General features: G+C 41.8%; 1 protein-coding gene across 2 annotated transcripts; it reads left to right on the top strand.

The window, feature by feature from the left end:
• The first annotated feature begins 677 nt into the window (after positions 1-677).
• Positions 678-13,525, top strand: LOC121581993 (vasculin). Of its 2 annotated transcripts, none has more exons than XM_045225068.1 (11): positions 678-1,034; positions 1,514-2,209; positions 3,583-3,702; positions 3,895-4,018; positions 4,548-4,732; positions 5,092-5,158; positions 5,721-5,908; positions 8,013-8,171; positions 8,759-8,946; positions 10,454-10,556; positions 13,032-13,525. In XM_045225068.1, the coding sequence occupies exons 3-11, from the start codon at positions 3,640-3,642 to the stop codon at positions 13,185-13,187; spliced, it is 1,233 nt and encodes a 410-aa protein (XP_045081003.1). In that variant the 5' UTR covers positions 678-1,034; positions 1,514-2,209; positions 3,583-3,639; the 3' UTR covers positions 13,188-13,525. The 2 variants fall into 2 exon arrangements, with proteins under 2 accessions (XP_045081003.1, XP_041753412.2); XM_041897478.2 differs by having other exon boundaries at positions 3,895-4,030.
• The last annotated feature ends 4,583 nt before the right edge of the window (positions 13,526-18,108 follow it).

Below are 18,108 nucleotides of genomic sequence, written 5' to 3'. Positions count from 1 at the left end.
TCACAGCCCATGTGGGGGTGGAGGGGAATGAGGCAGTTGATGTACTGGCTAAACAAGCACTTAGTAGTGGGGATGTTGATGTTGTAGTTTCAATGAGCAAGGCAGAGGGAAAAAGCCTGATATGGACAGTGATGGTGCAGAGATGGCAGGAGCAGTGGAATAGAGATAATAAGGGCAGGCATTTATTTCAAGTACAGAGGAAAGTCGGGGAGGGGAGGACGGCAGGAAGGGACAGAAGAGAGGAGGCTATTTTTACAAGATTAAGGGTGATAGGAAAGCATCCAACAGGAAAGTGTGATTATTGCCAGGAAACAGAGACCGTAGAGCATGTATTGCTACAGTGTGGGCAGTATCAGAGAGAAAGAGAGAGGATGAGATCTAGTATGAGGGAGAAGGGGATACAGGAAATTAGTTTAAAGAGTATACTGAGTAGAACGTCATTAGATATAGTCTGAAATATTTTGTTATCTTTTTTTAAGAGAAACGGGGCTGGCAGGTAGGATTTAGTTTCTCCCTGTCTCTGGGCCACACTCCAGTACAGTAGGTGGCGGTAATGCACCATAACGTTGGATGCCAACCGCCGATAAACCCCACTGAAGAAGAAGCCCCCCACCCCACACGCTTAGAAAAAAAGGGGGGCGGGGGGTTATTCACGTTAATGTTTGACGAGATTCTCGTCAAACATTGATGTATCAGCGCCATTTTGGGAAGGAGACAGGCAAAAGCGGCAAAAATTAAAAAATAAGCGAGGAATTTGCAAACACTTTAACAAGTTAATGAGATGGTCAGTGTGAAAAGGTTTATACATACATATCAGCGTCTTGACCTAGTGTTACGAAACAACAAAAAAGCGAATGACAACTGCTTAAGGGGGCACGAGCGAGTAAGCTGTGACTGACTGATTCTGCAAGCTACCTAAAAGCTAACGACGCTAGCTAACGTCAGCTTGTGTTTGTTGAACCACATGAAGGAGTCACTATCTGCAATGTAGCTAACTAGCGAAGTTATAGGAAGAGCTTTGACATAATTGAAAGGTAAGTATTGCGGAATGGCTCACTGAACGTATCAAGAACAGGGAATAGCATTAGCTCGTTTGGCAAACTACCTGGTCAACTAGCTAAGTTAGCTAGCTGACATTTCAAGAGTTGAGTGAGCTAGCTAGCTAGTAACAGCAGCTAACTTGTGTACGTTAGCTGGTGGTGTTTAAAAGGTATTGACTGTAGAGTGAATAACACAGCCATGTGACCAAATCGCAAATTTAACACAGGCTATAGTCAAATATACTTTTAACTAACCCTTAGGTTTCCTCTCTTATCTGTGATATATTCTACACACTCAATATAATGCCAACTAGGTCACGTTACGCTAGCTGTAACTGTCAAAGGTACAAGTACAGCTAACGTGACTTTCTAGCCTGCTAACTTTTGCCCTTAACTAGCAATCAGCCTTATGTATCGTTTAACGCAGTCTTAGCAAACTATATTGCTTTCATTCTTTCTCTTTTGGAATACAGGTGAACACTGAACAGCCTCACTTTGTAGGATATCCCAATCATCAAAGAAGAGAGACGTGACTTTCTACTGTTGGCTCAACGTCCGAGTTGCATTGAATGGGATAAACAGCATCTGAACATGTGGACTGGTTTTGTGGAATTACAGAATAACTATTTCATTTAGCATTTTATTTGAGACTTTGTGATATTATGTGAACTTACATAAGGCACTGACCGGATTTAGTCTCCTCTTCCAATTTTTCCATGTTTCTCAAAAAATGAATCATTATTGAAAGTTACAGTTAGCTAGCTAACTTTACTTTTGGCAATATGTGATCACACAAAAATGTTAACGCCTGATTTAAACAAATATGAGTTAATGGTATCTGGGCAGTTAAAACCCCAACAAAATCACTGAATCCTTCCTAAAGGGATCTTAGTAAATCCACCCCAATGTCTCTTTTGTAAAATTGGGCGAGAACTTCGTTGGATTTCCTTCAACATCTCTGAAGGACTTAATCATTCTGGGAACTGGAATTACATGGCAGAAATGGAAAGTTAGTTGGGAATATCAACTTCAACATTTTGTAATTGACCCTATCTGCACGATACATGTGGGGAGCAGACTAACTGGATAACTAATTGTGAGAACAAAAACACTGGGAGAATTTTGGGATTACAGCGCAGCAGACGCCTCTGCTCAGTCCTCCGTAGCTGGTTTGTATGACTTTGAATTTATTGCACCCAAATGTCTTGCAACAACAAGAATGTCTTGATATTTGCATTGTTAGACATCAAGCCAAGGTAGTAAACAATGTTGATATTTGTTTTTTCCTCTTTTGTCACCTATCCATCAACATGTAGAATTAGTATTGTTGATCGACTGCAGGTTTAACATCTCAAATGTTGTGCTTGTGAGCTAGTAAGCAATTGGAAACAGTTATGCAATGCTCACATAGGTCTGTAGTGAGAGGAACAAAATGCTGCTGGTTGAATCTCGACTGTGACCTCTTGTTATCTGACTAGACGGTCGTGTTAATAGTTCAAACACTGTCTGGCTGTTGAAATCAAATGCCGCCACAGACTTCCCAGTGTTTTGGAGGGATTAAAATGCCTCACAGTTGGAAGCAGTTAATGAATATTTCTTAATCTCACATAGAGGTCCCTTCTATGCTTTGGTCTCTTGTCACAATGATTATGTTGATCTGTGTGTGGCACTGGATAAAAACCTATTCTCAGTCTGGTCCACTGAGATAATGAAGGGCTCTTGACATATTTGAACAAAGCATTGTTTTCCGATAGCAGGATGCATCTCATATAGTAGACACGCATGCCCAGAGGAAGATAGTACAAGGTTCTTTCTCACACAACGTCCCAGGTGTATGTTTGAATTGTCATTTTGACAGCCAGTAGTACAAGCCATGCTTCCTTTTCTAGTATTTGACGTTTCCATTCACAACTGTGTATTTGTGAGACTACTAACTGATGACCAACCCTGAGAGAACCATTTTGTTAACCTCCTGATGTAACTAGGGTTGCTAAATTCCCTGGTTTTCCAGAAATCATATCCTGGTTGGAAGATTCTAGATTTCCTTCTTATTCCCTCCTCATTACAGAAATCCTCCAACCGGGATTTTGGGAAAACCAGGGAATTTATTGAAAGAACCTCGATTTGTGCAACCCTAGACGTGACACTGTCATGGTCCATCCGATCTTCATCAGTCGGGCCCTGTGATGATGAATAGCTCTCTGTTGCATCAGCTTTAAACTTCCATTGGACTCTTTCATGTCATGCAAGGGTTGGATGCAACTCACTGCCACATGAATGTAATATCTGCTGTCTGCTATGCCTAATGGGAAGCTAAAGGGACTGGAGCAGGAAAAACTCCATTCAGTCCCCTTGCATTGTATAGGTTGGTTTGTAGTTTGCCACTTGAAAGTGAATTCAATTGAGAAGTCGTTGGGCCTAATGCCCATAAACACACTGTCATAAATCCTGGAGTTGGCTCAGTTACTACAGTATCTCTCTCAAATTCCACAGTGCCTCTTTCTCACCCTCTCTTTATCTCTCTCCTCTCTCTCTTATTCAGGGGCTGGAGAAATGATGTGTTGATGTCTTGCCCACCTCACTGGAGACGCAAACCTAAATGGCGCAGCATGACTTCACTCCAGCCTGGCTTAACTTTCCCACAGCACCCTCATCAGCCAAGGTACCTTTGTGTTTGTACTTTCAGTGTGTTTGTGTGTAGCCCTTGTCCAGTCCTGTGTGTGTACAAGATATACTGCCTGTCCCCTTGTGAAGAAACACGTCTTCTGTTCATGTCAGACACACACCGAACATAACATGTGATGGTTGTTGTCCGGAGGATTCGTTAGCCTGACAGTCTGTCCATGTGTGTTAGCCCTCTCAGGTCTATGACAAGTCTTTCCAGTCTCCTGCCAAATGTCTGGACAACCACGGGGATGTGAGTCGCAGACGCCACAACTCATCAGACGACTCAGAGTCTGTCAACGGACGCACTGGGGGTACGGAACTGGGTTAGAACATCTATTAATGTTAGTGAGAATGAACAAATCAAGAGCTGGTTTGACTCTGTGCCTCTCAGTTAACCGCTTGCTTGTCTGGCTGTCTACCCATCTAACAATCTATTCTTCATCTACCTATTCATCCATGTGTCTGTCTCTGCGATAGAGGGACTAGATTCAGCCGTGGGACACTTTATTATTATTATTATTATTATTTTCTTGATTGGATGGTCAGGGGGACGGAACATAATTATAAATCATTTGTAGACTGTAAATTGACCACAAGTAGCCCAAACAGAAAATATATTTGACTGAAACATAATCATTTCAAACCTTGCTTCCATTTGTATACGATCACATGTATCTCTCTATTATGTGTCGGAATATTTTGGAACAGATTTCCAAAATTAAAATCACTTGGAGCTGATAAGATGTTTTTAGTCTTTTGTGTCCAACAATAAAAAAATCACAGCCAGTTGGGGAACCCTGCTCTATACTCTGTGGTAAAGTCAAGTTGTCTGTTTCACAGGAGGCTACTCCAGGAAAGAGAGGAACGGATGGAGAGTCCGGAACGGCAGCGAGGGCTCCAGCTCCCGCGCTCCCCTCCAGCAAGGTGGACCCTCGCCTCGCTCCAAGAGCAAAGGCCAGCCGAAGGGCCAGCAAGGCCACAGGGACGACGGGGACAGACGCAAACAGTTTCAAGCGGAAGACTTTGTGAGTGGTGTAGTAAGGAAGCCCTATGGAGCTGTGACCATCCCTAGGCTTTTTTCTTATGACCCTTCAAATAATCCTAAACAAAACCAGTTTGAAGTCATCACACAATCTCACGCAAATACAATCAGCCATTACATATTGGTTTAGCTCACCCCAACTCCCCTTTAGGAAACACTCCTCAATCTGTCTTCCCTAAATTCCTCATCTAGTATTTAATATTATGCTAGTGTCTTCCAAACATATGGATATGGATTGGGAATTTTGTCATATTGTTTAAAAAACTCTTTGTTTTTGCCACGTGTCAGATTTATCCTACACAACTTGCTTGTGTAGTAAGATGCCTGTTGTTTTTCTTTCAGCCATCACTCCATCCTGATGCGGACCGGGAGGTCAACCGTGACAAAGCTGTTGCCACTGGAGTATGGGGTGAGCTCCCAATCTATTCTCTCCATTCTCCAACTTCATTTGACTTTTATGCAGTTGTCTCCTTTGGTTGCCCTTTTGGAACAAATAGGATTAATACATATTTAAAGCTACAATATGTAACTTTTTGTGCGACCCTGACTAAATTCACAGAGAAATGTAAGTTATAGATCTGTCATTCTCATTGAAAGCAAGTCTAAGAAGCGGTAGATATGTTCTATGTGTGCAATTTTTATGCTCTCCATTCTTAAGTTTTTTTGTTTTCGCGTACTTTACTTTTTGTTTTGTACTCCAGCTGAAGATACAATATTTTTGGTTATTGAAGAGAGATGTCACAGCGGTTTAAATGGTAGAATGATTCTCTAAACTGCTTGTTTTGTCACACAAAATGAACTATTAGAATTTTAGCAACCAGCAAATGGCGGTGCGTTCTCTGCATATTGCGCCTTTTAATTCATCTATTATTATGATAACTGTACCTTTGTGGGTTTTTTTTATAGTGAGGCTTTTACATTTTGAGGCAAATTGAAAAGCTGTGGTGTTTCATCCTGCTCCGTCTGTTTAGAACACCCGCCCAACCCTCAATCCAGGGCCTCTAAAATGATGGTAATCAAACGCGTCTCCAGGGAGGAGCCCACACCAGCACAGACCTGCGCGTCCACGCCTCAACAACCACAAGCCCCTTCCCGCAACGGCACTGGCCCCTCCCTCTACAAGGGCCCCATCCCCAAATCTGTCAGTCTTCCAGTCAAGGTGAGATTGTCATGTCCTTGTCTCCTTTTGACTTTTCCTTCCTGATCTGAAAGGCCAGGATTGTAGACGGTGTGAAAGGTGTGCTTTCTTCTGTATCCCTGTCAGCTATTCAGTCCTGTCAGACCAGTTGCTGTTTCATTCTCAGTTGGCTTTGTAAAAAGCACATGCACGCAGTTTTTTAGTATTGATTGAAGAAACAAATTAACCAATGATTGATATGCTCTTTTTTTAAAAGATATACACTACCGTTAAAAAGTTTGTGGTCACTTAGAAATGTCCTTGTTTTCCATGAAAACATACATAAATTGAGTTTGAATAGGAAATATAGCAAAATGCATAGGAAATGTAGTCATTGACAAGGTTAGAAATAATGATTGTGTCCTTCAAAATTTGCTTTCGTCAAAGAATCTTCCATTTGCAGCAATTACAGCCTTGCAGACCTTTGGCATTCTAGTTTATTTATTTATTTAGTCATTTTAGCAGATGCTCTTATCCAGAGCGACTTACAGTTAGAGTGCATACATTTTTCATACTGGCCCCCCGTGGGAATCGAACCCACAACCCTGGCGTTGCAAACGCCATGCTCTACCAACTGAGCTACACGGGGCCCTAGTTGTCAATTTGTTGAGGTCATCTGAAGAGATTTCACCCCATGCTTCCTGAAGCACCTCCCACAAGTTGGATTGGCTTGATGGGCACTTCTTACGTACCATATGGTCAAGCTGCTCCCACAACAGCTCAATAGGGTTGAGATCCGGTGACTGTGCTGGCCACTCCATTATAGACAGAATACCAGCTGACTGCTTCTTCCCTAAATAGTTATTGCATAGTTTGTAGCTGTGCTTTGGGTCATTGTCCTGTTGTAGGAGGAAATTGGCTCCAATCAAGTGCCGTCCACAGGGTATGGCATGGCGTTGCAAAATGGAGTGATAGCCTTCCTTCTTCAAGATCCCTTTTACCCTGTACAAATCTCCCACTTTATCACCACCAAAGCACCCCCAGACCATCACATTGCCTCCACCATGCTTGACAGATGGCATCAAGCACTCCTCCAGCATCTTTTCATTTGGTCTGCGTCTCACAAATGTTCTTTGTGATCCGAACACCTCAAACTTCGATTCGTCTGTCTATAACACTTTTTTCCAATCTTCCTCTGTCTAGTGTCTGTTATTTTGCCCATCTTAATCTTTTCTTTTTTTGGGCCAGTCTGAGATATGGCTTTTTCTTTGTAACTCTGCCTAGAAGGTCAGCATCCTGGAGTCGCCTCTTCACTGTTGACGTTGAGACTGGTGTTTCGCAGGTACTATTTAATGAAGCTGCCAGTTGAGGACCTGTGAGGTGTCTGTTTCTCAAACTAGACACTCTAATGTATTTGTCCTCTTGCTCAGTTGTGCACCAGGGCCTCCCACTCCTCTTTCCATTCTGGTTAGAGTCAGTTTGCGCTGTTCTGTGAAGGGAGTAGTACACAGCGTTGTACGAGATCTTCAGTTTCTTGACAATTTCTCGCATGGAATAACCTTCATTTCTACAACAAGAATAGACTGAGTTTCAGAAGAAAGTTATTTGTTTCTGCTCATTTTGAGGCTGTAATCGAACCCACAATTGCTGATGCTCCAGATACTCAACTAGTCTCAAGAAGGGCAGTTTTATTGCTTCTTTAATCAGCACAACAGTTTTCAGCTGTGCTAACATAATTGCAAAAGGGTTTTCTAATTATCAATTAGCCTTTTAAAATGATAAACTTGGATTAGCAAACACAACGTGCCATTGGAACACAGGACTGATGGTTGCTGATAATGGGCCTCTGTACGCCTATGTAGATGTTCCATTAAAAATCAGCCGTTTCCATTTACAACATTAACAATGTCTACACTGTATTTCTGATCAATTTGATGTTATTTTAATGGGCAAAAAAAATGATTTTCTTTCGAAAACAAGGACATTTCTAAGTGATCCCAAACTTTTGAACGGTTATAATTATATATGAATGAATGTTTGATGTTTTGTTTCTATTGACTGACTTATTGATTGATATAGGCTAGAGGGAAGAAATGATCGTTAGGAATGTACATTGGAATGATTGACTAATTGCTGTGTTTCCCAGGCGAGTCGCTCCAGCTCGTCGTCCCCGGTGGACAAGGGCAGTCAGCCGCGGCTCATGATGCGTCTGACACGCATGACACGCTCAGACCGCAAGAGCACCTTCCTCAAAGCCCTCAAAAAGGACATGGTGGACGAGGAGGACCTCCATCACCACTGCAAGGTGTGTGTGTCACCCAGAGAGAAACTACTTTTCCCCCTCAAGAAATGTACAGAAAAGTGTGTTTGAAGGTGTATCAAACCAAATTCACTGACATTACATTTACATTTACATTTTAGTCATTTAGCAGACGCTCTTATCCAGAGCGACTTACAGTTAGCGCATACATTATTTTATCGAACCCACAACCCTGGCGTTGCAAACGCCATGCTCTACCAACTGAGCTACATCCCCTGCCGGCCATTCCCTCCCCTACCCTGGACGACGCTGGGCCAATTGTGTGCCGCCCCATGGGTCTCCCGGTCGCGGCCGACCTACAACAGAGCCTGAATTCGAACCAGGATCTCTAGTGGCACAGCTAGCACTGCGATGCAGTGCCTTAGACCACTGCGCCACTCGGGAGTACATCACTTTGAATAGCCAGCATACAAGGAAGTAGTTGTTGGAACACTTCGTAACGCTGTCTTTCATGCCTTTACACTTTCTTGACAACAGTCGCCCACCCATCATTCTATCATTTTTAAATGGTTATTTCAATGAGAAGTTGTGTGATATGACACAGCCTTGACCTTCGCCCTCTCACCCCTCAGGATGACGATGGTTTCCATCCACAGAACAGCAATGTGGGCTGCGGGGACGAGAACCGTAACCGGTGCGAGCGAAGTGTCTCTCAGGAGAACGGCAACACGACCACACTAAGAATGAGGCAGCAGGTGCTGCGTTCCTCCACCCTCCCCCAGCAGGAGGTGCTGTCCAGCTCTTTGGAGGCAGAGCATAGGTAAACACTGGACGTTCTGACAACAGTTACACTTGGGTTAGTGCTATCTGGAATCCTTGGGACGTCCCTACCCTAAACCTTAACCCTAACCTTAATCATTTTAAATTTCAATATCAATGGGGTGACGTCAGAGTTGAACGTCCCAATGATACCGGTTAGCTCCTATTTACTGTTAGGAGTTTGTGGATCTGAAGCAACCAGATAGATGTTATTAAAGGGATAGTTCACTTAAATTACAAAATTACATTGGTTTCCTTACCCTATAAGCAGTCAATGGACAATGTATGACAGCAAGCCATTGTTTGGTTTAGTTTCCCTAGCACTGTTTCCACATGCTAAGGTTTTAACATTTGTGGCACAAACCCTGTTCAAGTCATGGGACCGATATTAGCATTACGTCCAAATCATCTGAAAGTATCTCAGATTTTGAAGCTCAGTAAATTCACTTGTTGCACACATGCATCACACATCACACATATCCGGTCCCTTCAGATCTGCAAATACTGAATTGGTTGGGGCAAGTAGGCAGGGCCTAAAATTAACACCCGCCAAGTGCGGGTAGATTTTGGCATTGGATGGTAAGATGTCTATTTCACCAGCCTCGTTGGCAGGTGGAGAGGGCTCCACAGTACGAGCATTTAACTCGCATTTGTGAAGAAAAATAGTGAAGTATGATCTAATTTCTGTTAAAACAACTGCTTCAGTAGCTGTTTTCAAAGTATTTCTGCCATTTTGTTTCACAGCTGGTAAATGAATCGCACAAAGTCATAGAACTATGAATCCTATAGCCTATCTCACCTCGCGCAGCAACACTGCCTGGCTGTGCGCACATGAAGTGCTGAGTGAAAGATACATTTTTAGACGCGCTGTGCACAGGCATAAGTTGGTCTAATTTACTTGAACCGAAAGTCTACTGAGACTTTGTCCTTGTTTCTTGGCTATTTAAATTGTTTTGTTCACAAGCTAGGTTGTTTTTCAATGTTTGAGTTTCAACTGTTAGGGAAGAGAAGACAACGTGGCTACTAGTTAGTCTCTCTGTCTCAGGCACCAAACATGACTCCAGTCACATTACCACGGTAACCTCCTGCCCTTAAAGGGGCAGGTAAAAATGTTTCTCATCTGTTTCTCAAACGTTTCTCATTTTGGTTTAAAAAATAATAATTTAAATTAAACAATATACCACGTTACTTATTACTAGTAATACATTTTATTGTTTTAGAAACATTACAAAGCATGCTTATCTGTTTTTTTTTTTCTGTTTTGTTGGTGTAATTCTGGCAACAACAACTTTTGCTTGGTCAAATATCTGAGTGGCTGGTAGATTTGTAAAATCTTCCTACCACAGTGGCTGGTAGACAAAAAAAAGTTTTAGGCCCTGCTAGTAGTGTTGTTGTGGAGGAGCAACAGAGCAAGTGGGTGTGGTGAAATGTGTTTCTCTTTTGTCTGGCTTATAATTGTAGAGGCACAATTGATAGAAATCCTAAAAGTGAATCTCATCCCTCCCCAGGTTATTGAAAGAGATGGGTTGGCAGGAGGAAAGTGAAAACGACGAGACGTGTGCCCCTCTGACAGAGGATGAGATGAAGGAGTTCCAGGCCATCAGTGAACAGGTAGTTACTCATCCACCCATTCATACTGCAGTATTCTCTACTCCCTTCATACTGCAGTATTCTCTACTCCCTTCATAGAGCGGTATTCTCTACTCCCTTTATAGAGCGGTATTCTCCACTCCCTTCATAGAGCGGTATTCTCTACTCCCGTCATAGTACTGTTCTATTACGACGCCTGTGTTCCTGAACTCCAGTCTGTCATAAAACACTCATTACTCTGTCACGTGTGACGTGCCCTTGTCAAACAAATCATTATAGTTTACAATAACCATAATTACATTTCTAGAAATTCACTGCCTTTCAAGCCTAGTTGCCTAAACTGTCACTAACACCCACACATTTACACCAACACACTCACTCACAACACACACACACACACACACACTCACACTCACCACCACACACACTCACCACTCATGTTGCTGCCGTACTGTTTACTATTATTATTATTTATCCTGCTACCAGTCACTTTCTCCTAATCCCTACCTACATGTACACATCTACCTCAATACTCCAGTATCCCTGCACATTAGAAATTGGGTATTGGCAATGACCCTGTATATAGCTTCCTCTCTTATTTCTCATGTTTTCTTTCTTTATATATACTATATACAGTACCTGTCAAAAGTTTGGACACACCTACTCATTCAAGGGTTTTTCTTTATTTTTACTATTTTTTACATTGGTAAATAATAGTGAACACATCAAAACTATGAAATAACACATATGGAATCATGTAGTAACCAAAAAAGTGTTAAACAAATTTATATTTGAGATTCTTCAAATAACCACCCTTTGCCTTAATGACAGCTTTGCACACTCTTGGCATTCTCTCAACCAGCTTCACCTGGAATGCTTTTCCAACAGTCTTGAAGGAGTTCCCACATGTGCGGAGCACTTGTTGGCTGCTTTTCCTTCACTCTGCCGTCCGACTCATCCCAAACCATCTCAATTGGGTTGAGATCGGGGGATTGTGGAGGTCAGGTCATCTGATGCATCACTCTCCTTCTTGGTAAAATAGCCCTTACACAGCCTGGAGGTGTGTTGGGTCATTGTCCTGTTGAAAAACAAATGATAGTCCCACTAAGCCCAAACCAGATGGGATGGCGTATCACTGCAGAATGCTGTCGTAGCCATTCTGGTTAAGTGTGCCTTGAATTCTAAATAAATCACAGTGGGTCACCAGCAAAGCACCCCCACACCATAACACCACCTCCTCCATGCTTTACGGTGGGAACTACACATACAGAGATCATCCATTCACCCACACCGCGTCTCAAAAAGACACAGCGGTTTGAACCAAAAATCTCCAAATTGGACTCAATGTCCATTGCTCGTGTTTCTTGGCCCAAGCAGGTCTCTTCTTATTATTGGTGTCCGTTTAGTAGTGGTTTCTTTGCAGCAATTCGACCATGAAGGCCTGATTCACGCAGTCTCCTCTGAACAGTTGATGTTGAGATGTGTCTGTTACTTGACCTCTGAAGCATTTATTTGGGCTTCAATTTCTGAGGCTGGTAACTCTAATGAACTTATCCTCTGCAGCAGAGGTAACTTTGGGTCTTCCATTCCTGTGGCGGTCCTCATGAGAGCCAGTTTCATCATAGAGCTTGATGGTTTTTGCGACTGCACTTGAAGAAACTTTCAAAGTTCTTGAAACTTTCCCTATATTCTAACCTTCATGTCATAAAGTAATGATAGACTGTTGTTTCTCTTTGCTTATTTGAGCTGTTCTTGCCATAAAATGGACTTGGTATTTTAGCCCTATTGGTATCTTCTATATACCCCCCTCCCTACCTTGTCACAAAACAACTGATTGGCTCAAATGCATTAAGGAGGAAAGAAATTACACTAATTAACTTTTAAGAAGGCACACCTGTTAATTGAAATGCATTCCAGGTGACTACCTCATGAAGCTGGTTGAGAGAATGCCAAGAGTGTGCAAAGCTGTCATCAAGGCAAAGGGTGGCTATTTAAATAATCTTTGTTTAACACTTTTTTTGGTTACTACATTATTTCATAGTTTCATTTTTCATTCAAAAAAAAAAATATATATATATATAGTTTCGATGTCTTCACTATTATTCTACAATGTAGAAAATAATAAAAATAAAGAAAAACCCTTGAATGAGTAGGTGTGTCCAAACTTTTGACTGTACTGTGTATGTATATATGTGTGTGTGTGTGTGTGTGTGTGTATATATATATATATATATATATATATATATATATATATATATATATATATATACACACACACACACACACATATCTCAATTATAGTTTAATTTTTTATTAGTTATACTATTTTGATATCGATTGCTGCACTGTAATTGTACATGTGACAATAACTTGAACTTAATTTGTTCATATTTGTTCTCACTCCAGCTCTCTGTAGGCTTTTTGACAGCCATTTCCAAGTTAATTGCTTCTGAAATCAGTCCCTCACCCCGCCCAATTGTCTTCTTCCCTCTCCAGCTGCAGAAGAACGGTCTGAGGAGAAACAGCTTCCTGAAGAACGGCCCTCCCATCGACTCCCTGGCCGTGTGGAAGACCAGCAACCTCAAAATGGCCACCGACACCACGGAGGAGACGGAGACCAGCAGCAGCGACACCTCGGACGACGATGCCTAAAGCAGCCTTCATCAATAACCCACTTCACTACTAGCACACCTAACCCTCTCTCACGAGAGGAAAGAGACATTCCCCCCCTGCAGCAGAGTTCAGACGTCCTCCCACCATTTCACAGGCCCCCTTCAAGACATGGACAAATGTTCCGAATGGACTTGAGAAAGAACACTGCTTTATGGCTTTGTAGCAAGGCCCCTATTTGTTGGGGCCGGGGGGGTGGAGATTTCAATGTTGGACTCAATGTTTGTTCCATCACTGAAAAGATTGATAATACGTACCGTATGATGAATGTGAAAAAAAGGTCCGTTCTGGAGGCTATTGAATAAAATGATTGCAATTCAGTGTATTTGTCTGATGGAGGTTGTTCAGGTACATGTCATACACCTGTCCTGAGTGTCAAAATACTTGTCTGTAGGTAACCCTGAAATTGGAAGTAAAAAGGGTGACATGAGCAAAGATGATAAATGACGGGAGAACCTCCCCTATTTGACACCACATCTTTTTATTTTCAACCACATCCGTATTGAACCAAACTATTGACAGCTATTTTCAGATGTTTGGTTAAATGACTAGCTCAACCAACCCAGCATGATCTTCACTCTTACGCCTCATACACAATTGAATTGTATAGTCCTTTATGTTACGCTGGAAGTGGATTATTTCAATGGTACACATGACGCACCGGAGCTGCATCGGGTGCTGCATGCATAGAATTTTTACTAACTTTGAGTCGTCTACAGTCCGACCAGAGTCTGAAAATAGAACAGGAAGTTACCAAACCAGAGAATATATTTTTTATAAGCCCTTTACTGATGTTGGTTGCCAGGAAGAGGTCAGGAAGCGTAGCTCTGCATCAGTACTTCTAGATCATGTTAACCACAGACCTCACATCCTTCTGTTTCACACGGACAGTAAAGTTCCCTACTAAACCGCTCTCTTCACTGTAAGTACACTTGATAATACCTTCTATACCAGGGTTCCCCAACTGGCTGCCTACAGGCCGACGCGGCTGATTTTATGTGTCCCCCCAAGTTTTCTGAGCGTTTAATTTTATTTTCTTGTTGGACATAAAAAACTAAAAACACCAGCAAACCAGCTCCAAGTGATTTTAATTTTGGAAATCTGTTAGTCTTCCGACCCATAATAGAGCTATATTTGATCCTATACAAATGTAAGCAAGGTTTAAAATGATTGTTTTAGTCAAATATCTGTTTGTGCTACTTGCGGTGAATTTGCAGTCTACAAATTATTTATAATTAGTTTCCGGCCACTCAAGAAAAGAATATCGGCCCGTGGCTGAATCTAGTTGATGATCCCTGTTCTGTGCACATTTTTCTTACTTTTTAACTCAACATATTTAGGTGGAATGGCACATAGCTGACACTTAGCTGAGCATCTTATACACTGATTAGGAACACCTGCTTTTTCCATGACAGACTAGCCAGGTGAAAGCTATGATCCCTTATTGATGTCACCTGTTAAATCCACTTAAATCATTGCAGATGAAGGGGAGGATACAGGTTAAAGAAGGATTTTCAAGCCTTGAGACATGGATTTTGTGTGTGTGTGTGTGTGTGTGTGTGTGTGTGTGTGTGTGTGTGTGTGTGTGTGTGTGTGTGTGTGTGTGCGCGCGTGCGTGCCGTTCACAGGGTGAATGGGCAAGACAAAATATTTAAGTGCCTTTGAACGGGGTATGGTAGTCGGTGCCATGCGCACCAGTTTGTGTCAAGAACTGCAACGCTGCTGTGTTTTTCACGCTCAACTGTTTCCCGTGTGTATCAACAATGGTCCACCACCCAAAGGACATCCAGCCAACTTGAAACAACTGTGGAAAGCATTGGAGTCAACATGGGACAGCATCCCTGTGGAACGCTTTCAACACCTTGTAGAGTCATGCCCGATAGTTTGAGGCTGTTCTCGGGGCAAAAGGGGATGCAACTCAATATTAGGAAGGTGTTCCTAATGTTTTGTACACTCAGTGTACATGAACATATAATTATCTAAATTATATATGCTGATTAATATTCTAATTTATTTTCCCACGGTTCCATTGAATCCTTTGTGCATCATCGTATTGTTTATATTTCTCTCTACTGCTCTTTTGTGATTGATCAAGTCACTCTGAAAGAGGAGGTGACATATGGCCCTGACGTCATGGTCACATGGGACGGTGGTGGTGGCTTGATTACCTTGTGTGCACTGCTCGTGGCTGTGGAGGGGGCACAGGAGGTGAACATCTTTCTTCTGCCAAGGTGAAGGTTCAAAGAGCACTTGATCAGCAGTAGATGATTAAACAATTGTGAATTTCTGCTGCATTTGTTTTTCTATGTGCTTTAACCACAGTTTTGATCAAGTTTATAGAGCCCTTTTCACATCATCAGTTCTCACAAAGTGCTTTTAAAGTCTTTAATCTGCATAATCAATTGACATGTTTACGATTTAGGGAGGTTAGGGACAGCAACTATAGGGTTACAAATGCATTAATACTGTTTTGTGTTTTGAACTTTAGGGTTATGTATAACATGTATTTCTATGTTCCCCTCTTACCAATTCGATTAACCATTTGATAAGTAATGTTAACATTTCAAAATGTTTGCCTGTGATTGTAATCAAATGAAAATGATATTACTTGTTGTTTATTCACAGCTCAGGCTCCTTCCTTTTTCTAAACCTTACTGAGGAGGTTACCCACTCATTCCAATGTACCTGCTTTGACCAATCAGAGGGAGTTTATAAGTCACAGAGCATCAGTGTTGTAGCTGGTGAGTGACCTTGTAATGAGAATCAATCTACACTAGACGGGGATACTCAGTACTTTTATTGCTCTAATTATATTCTAAGTACTGTCAGCACTTTTTCAACCTGTTTGGTTATTATAGCGCAATATATTGATCTATCACTCAATTTGGACAGTGTGATCTAGCATGTCAATTTGGACAGTGTTTGCTTTGCAGTAACTTCTAAGGCCAATGGTTTGGGGATGTGTCGTGTGTGTGTGTGTGTGTGTCCAGTCGTCCCCTACTACCATTTGACATGTTGTCCTTCAGGTTCACCTTCTACCACTCCACCACCAACCAGGTGACCATGCTGGACAGCCATGCAAGTCAGAACAACACATAAGCTTACAGTAACTCTCTGGATGCTAGACAATCAAATTACAAGAATAAGGATCTGAATTAGGGTTTTATTGAGGGTAGCCGTTGATTATATCATCCATGACCGGGACATGTTCATACTGAATTGATTTCTCTATGCCACTAGAGGGCACAATATGACTTTTTTTTCTCAGTCCAATAACAAGCTGAGGGTTACTTTAGATATGCCTGCACCGTCTATAAAGTATTGAGAGGATATGAGTTTACCAGCAAGCTTACTGTTAACAACATGACAAACGTATAAAAAAATTAATTGTTTTCATTTAAGAATGAGTTGATTTAATGTTTAGGTGGACAGACAGCACCATGATGCCACAGCATGCCGACTTTATGTTCTGGTAATCTGTCATCCCTAGAGGGAGTATAGTTTTGATACATTTACATTTTTAGTCATTTAGCAGACGCTCGATAAGAGCAACTTACAGGAGCAATTAGGGTTAAGTGCCTTGCTCAAGGGCACATCGACAGATTTTTCACCTAGTCGGCTCGGGGATTAGAACCAGCGACCTTTCAGTTACTGGCACAACGCTCTTAACCACTAAGCCACCTGCCGCCCCTACTGTTGCTAGTGGAACTTTATCTCTTTTGTAAACTTGGCAAACACAGGTGGTCTATTTCCATGTTTCCCCACACTAGTTGTGCCATATTGAATTACCAGAATGTATCTTATGACTTGTGTTGTACATATGTGATGTGCGTCATTTTGTTTATAACCTCTCTCATGAAATCAAAACAGTGGGATTTTATTGATATATTCACTTTTGCCTGGAAAAGTAGCCTTGTCTAAACCGCTGGAGGCCCATCTTTGTACTGGCGGACCGGGAGCGTGACGAGGCTCGGTTAACTCACTGACTGCATCACAACAGTAAACAGGAAAGGGAAACTCCAAGACTCAGATCTGATCGGAAAAAGCTTAACCCCCTTAGGACACTTCTGTGTCAGAAGTACTCTTTGCGCCTCGATTTAGTCCTCTCCAAGTCTTCAAGAAATCCAGTAATGTCAATTAACCTACTGTAATGTGATAATGCCTTCTATAAGAAGACCAATAATTCATTTATGTATTGATTTTCCTGACAATTTTCCAACCAACACACACCTTTATAGTCAGTGTATTAAGTTTTATTGAAAGTTATACCGGTTTGACATAATAATATTGTGTTAACTCTCAAACCTTGATCTGTCACAATGCATTACGTTATGCATCATGAAAACCCTCTGGACCATTCTGTAAGAACAAATCTTACTTGAAGTTACTGAAGACATCACCTTATTGGAAACTGCACTGACTCACTCATAAACGTACACACTCTACTTCAATTGCACATTTGTTGAATCCATGTTTACATTTTCTCTTTGTTGAATCCATGTTTACTTGATCTCTTTGTTGAATCCATGTTTACATGATCTCTTTTTTTGTGATGGGCTGACAAATAGGGAGTACCATCCAGCTTGTCAACCCGGGCCGTGTGTGGGTGTGTGTTTGTGTGTATGGGGGGTGGGTGATTAGACGGACGGACGGGTGTTGTTTATCTGAATACTAATGACTTGCAAATGACAGAGAGCAGATAGCATGATTCCTGAGCCAGTTAGCCAGTATTGCATAAACAGTCAACAGCATCAAGCCTTAGTAAGTTAGGATGGTTTGTAGCAAGCAGCAGCTGCTAATGCAGCATGAAGCCCACAGCCTCAGATCCATTGGCTCTCTGCTCTCATGTTTATACCTCCATCAGATGGAGTCAAAAGCGCAACAATTCTGAAAGTTGCTTGTT

The sequence above is a fragment of the Coregonus clupeaformis genome, chromosome 15, assembly GCF_020615455.1.
Source record: "Coregonus clupeaformis isolate EN_2021a chromosome 15, ASM2061545v1, whole genome shotgun sequence".
Classification (NCBI taxonomy): domain Eukaryota; kingdom Metazoa; phylum Chordata; class Actinopteri; order Salmoniformes; family Salmonidae; genus Coregonus; species Coregonus clupeaformis.
The sequence above is the reverse complement of the archived record's forward strand: the minus strand, read 5'-3'. Positions and strand labels throughout refer to the sequence as shown.

What these genes read in the sequence shown, in the direction of transcription:
- LOC121581993 (XM_041897478.2), top strand. Translation starts at nt 3,640, where the DNA reads ATGGCGCAGCATGACTTCACTCCAGCCTGGCTTAACTTTCCCACAGCA. An exon ending in CAGCACCCTCATCAGCCAAG is followed by an intron (nt 3,703 to 3,894) that starts GTACCTTTGTGT and finishes CATGTGTGTTAG; the next exon opens with CCCTCTCAGGTCTATGACAA. An exon ending in ACCTCCATCACCACTGCAAG is followed by an intron (nt 8,172 to 8,758) that starts GTGTGTGTGTCA and finishes CTCACCCCTCAG; the next exon opens with GATGACGATGGTTTCCATCC.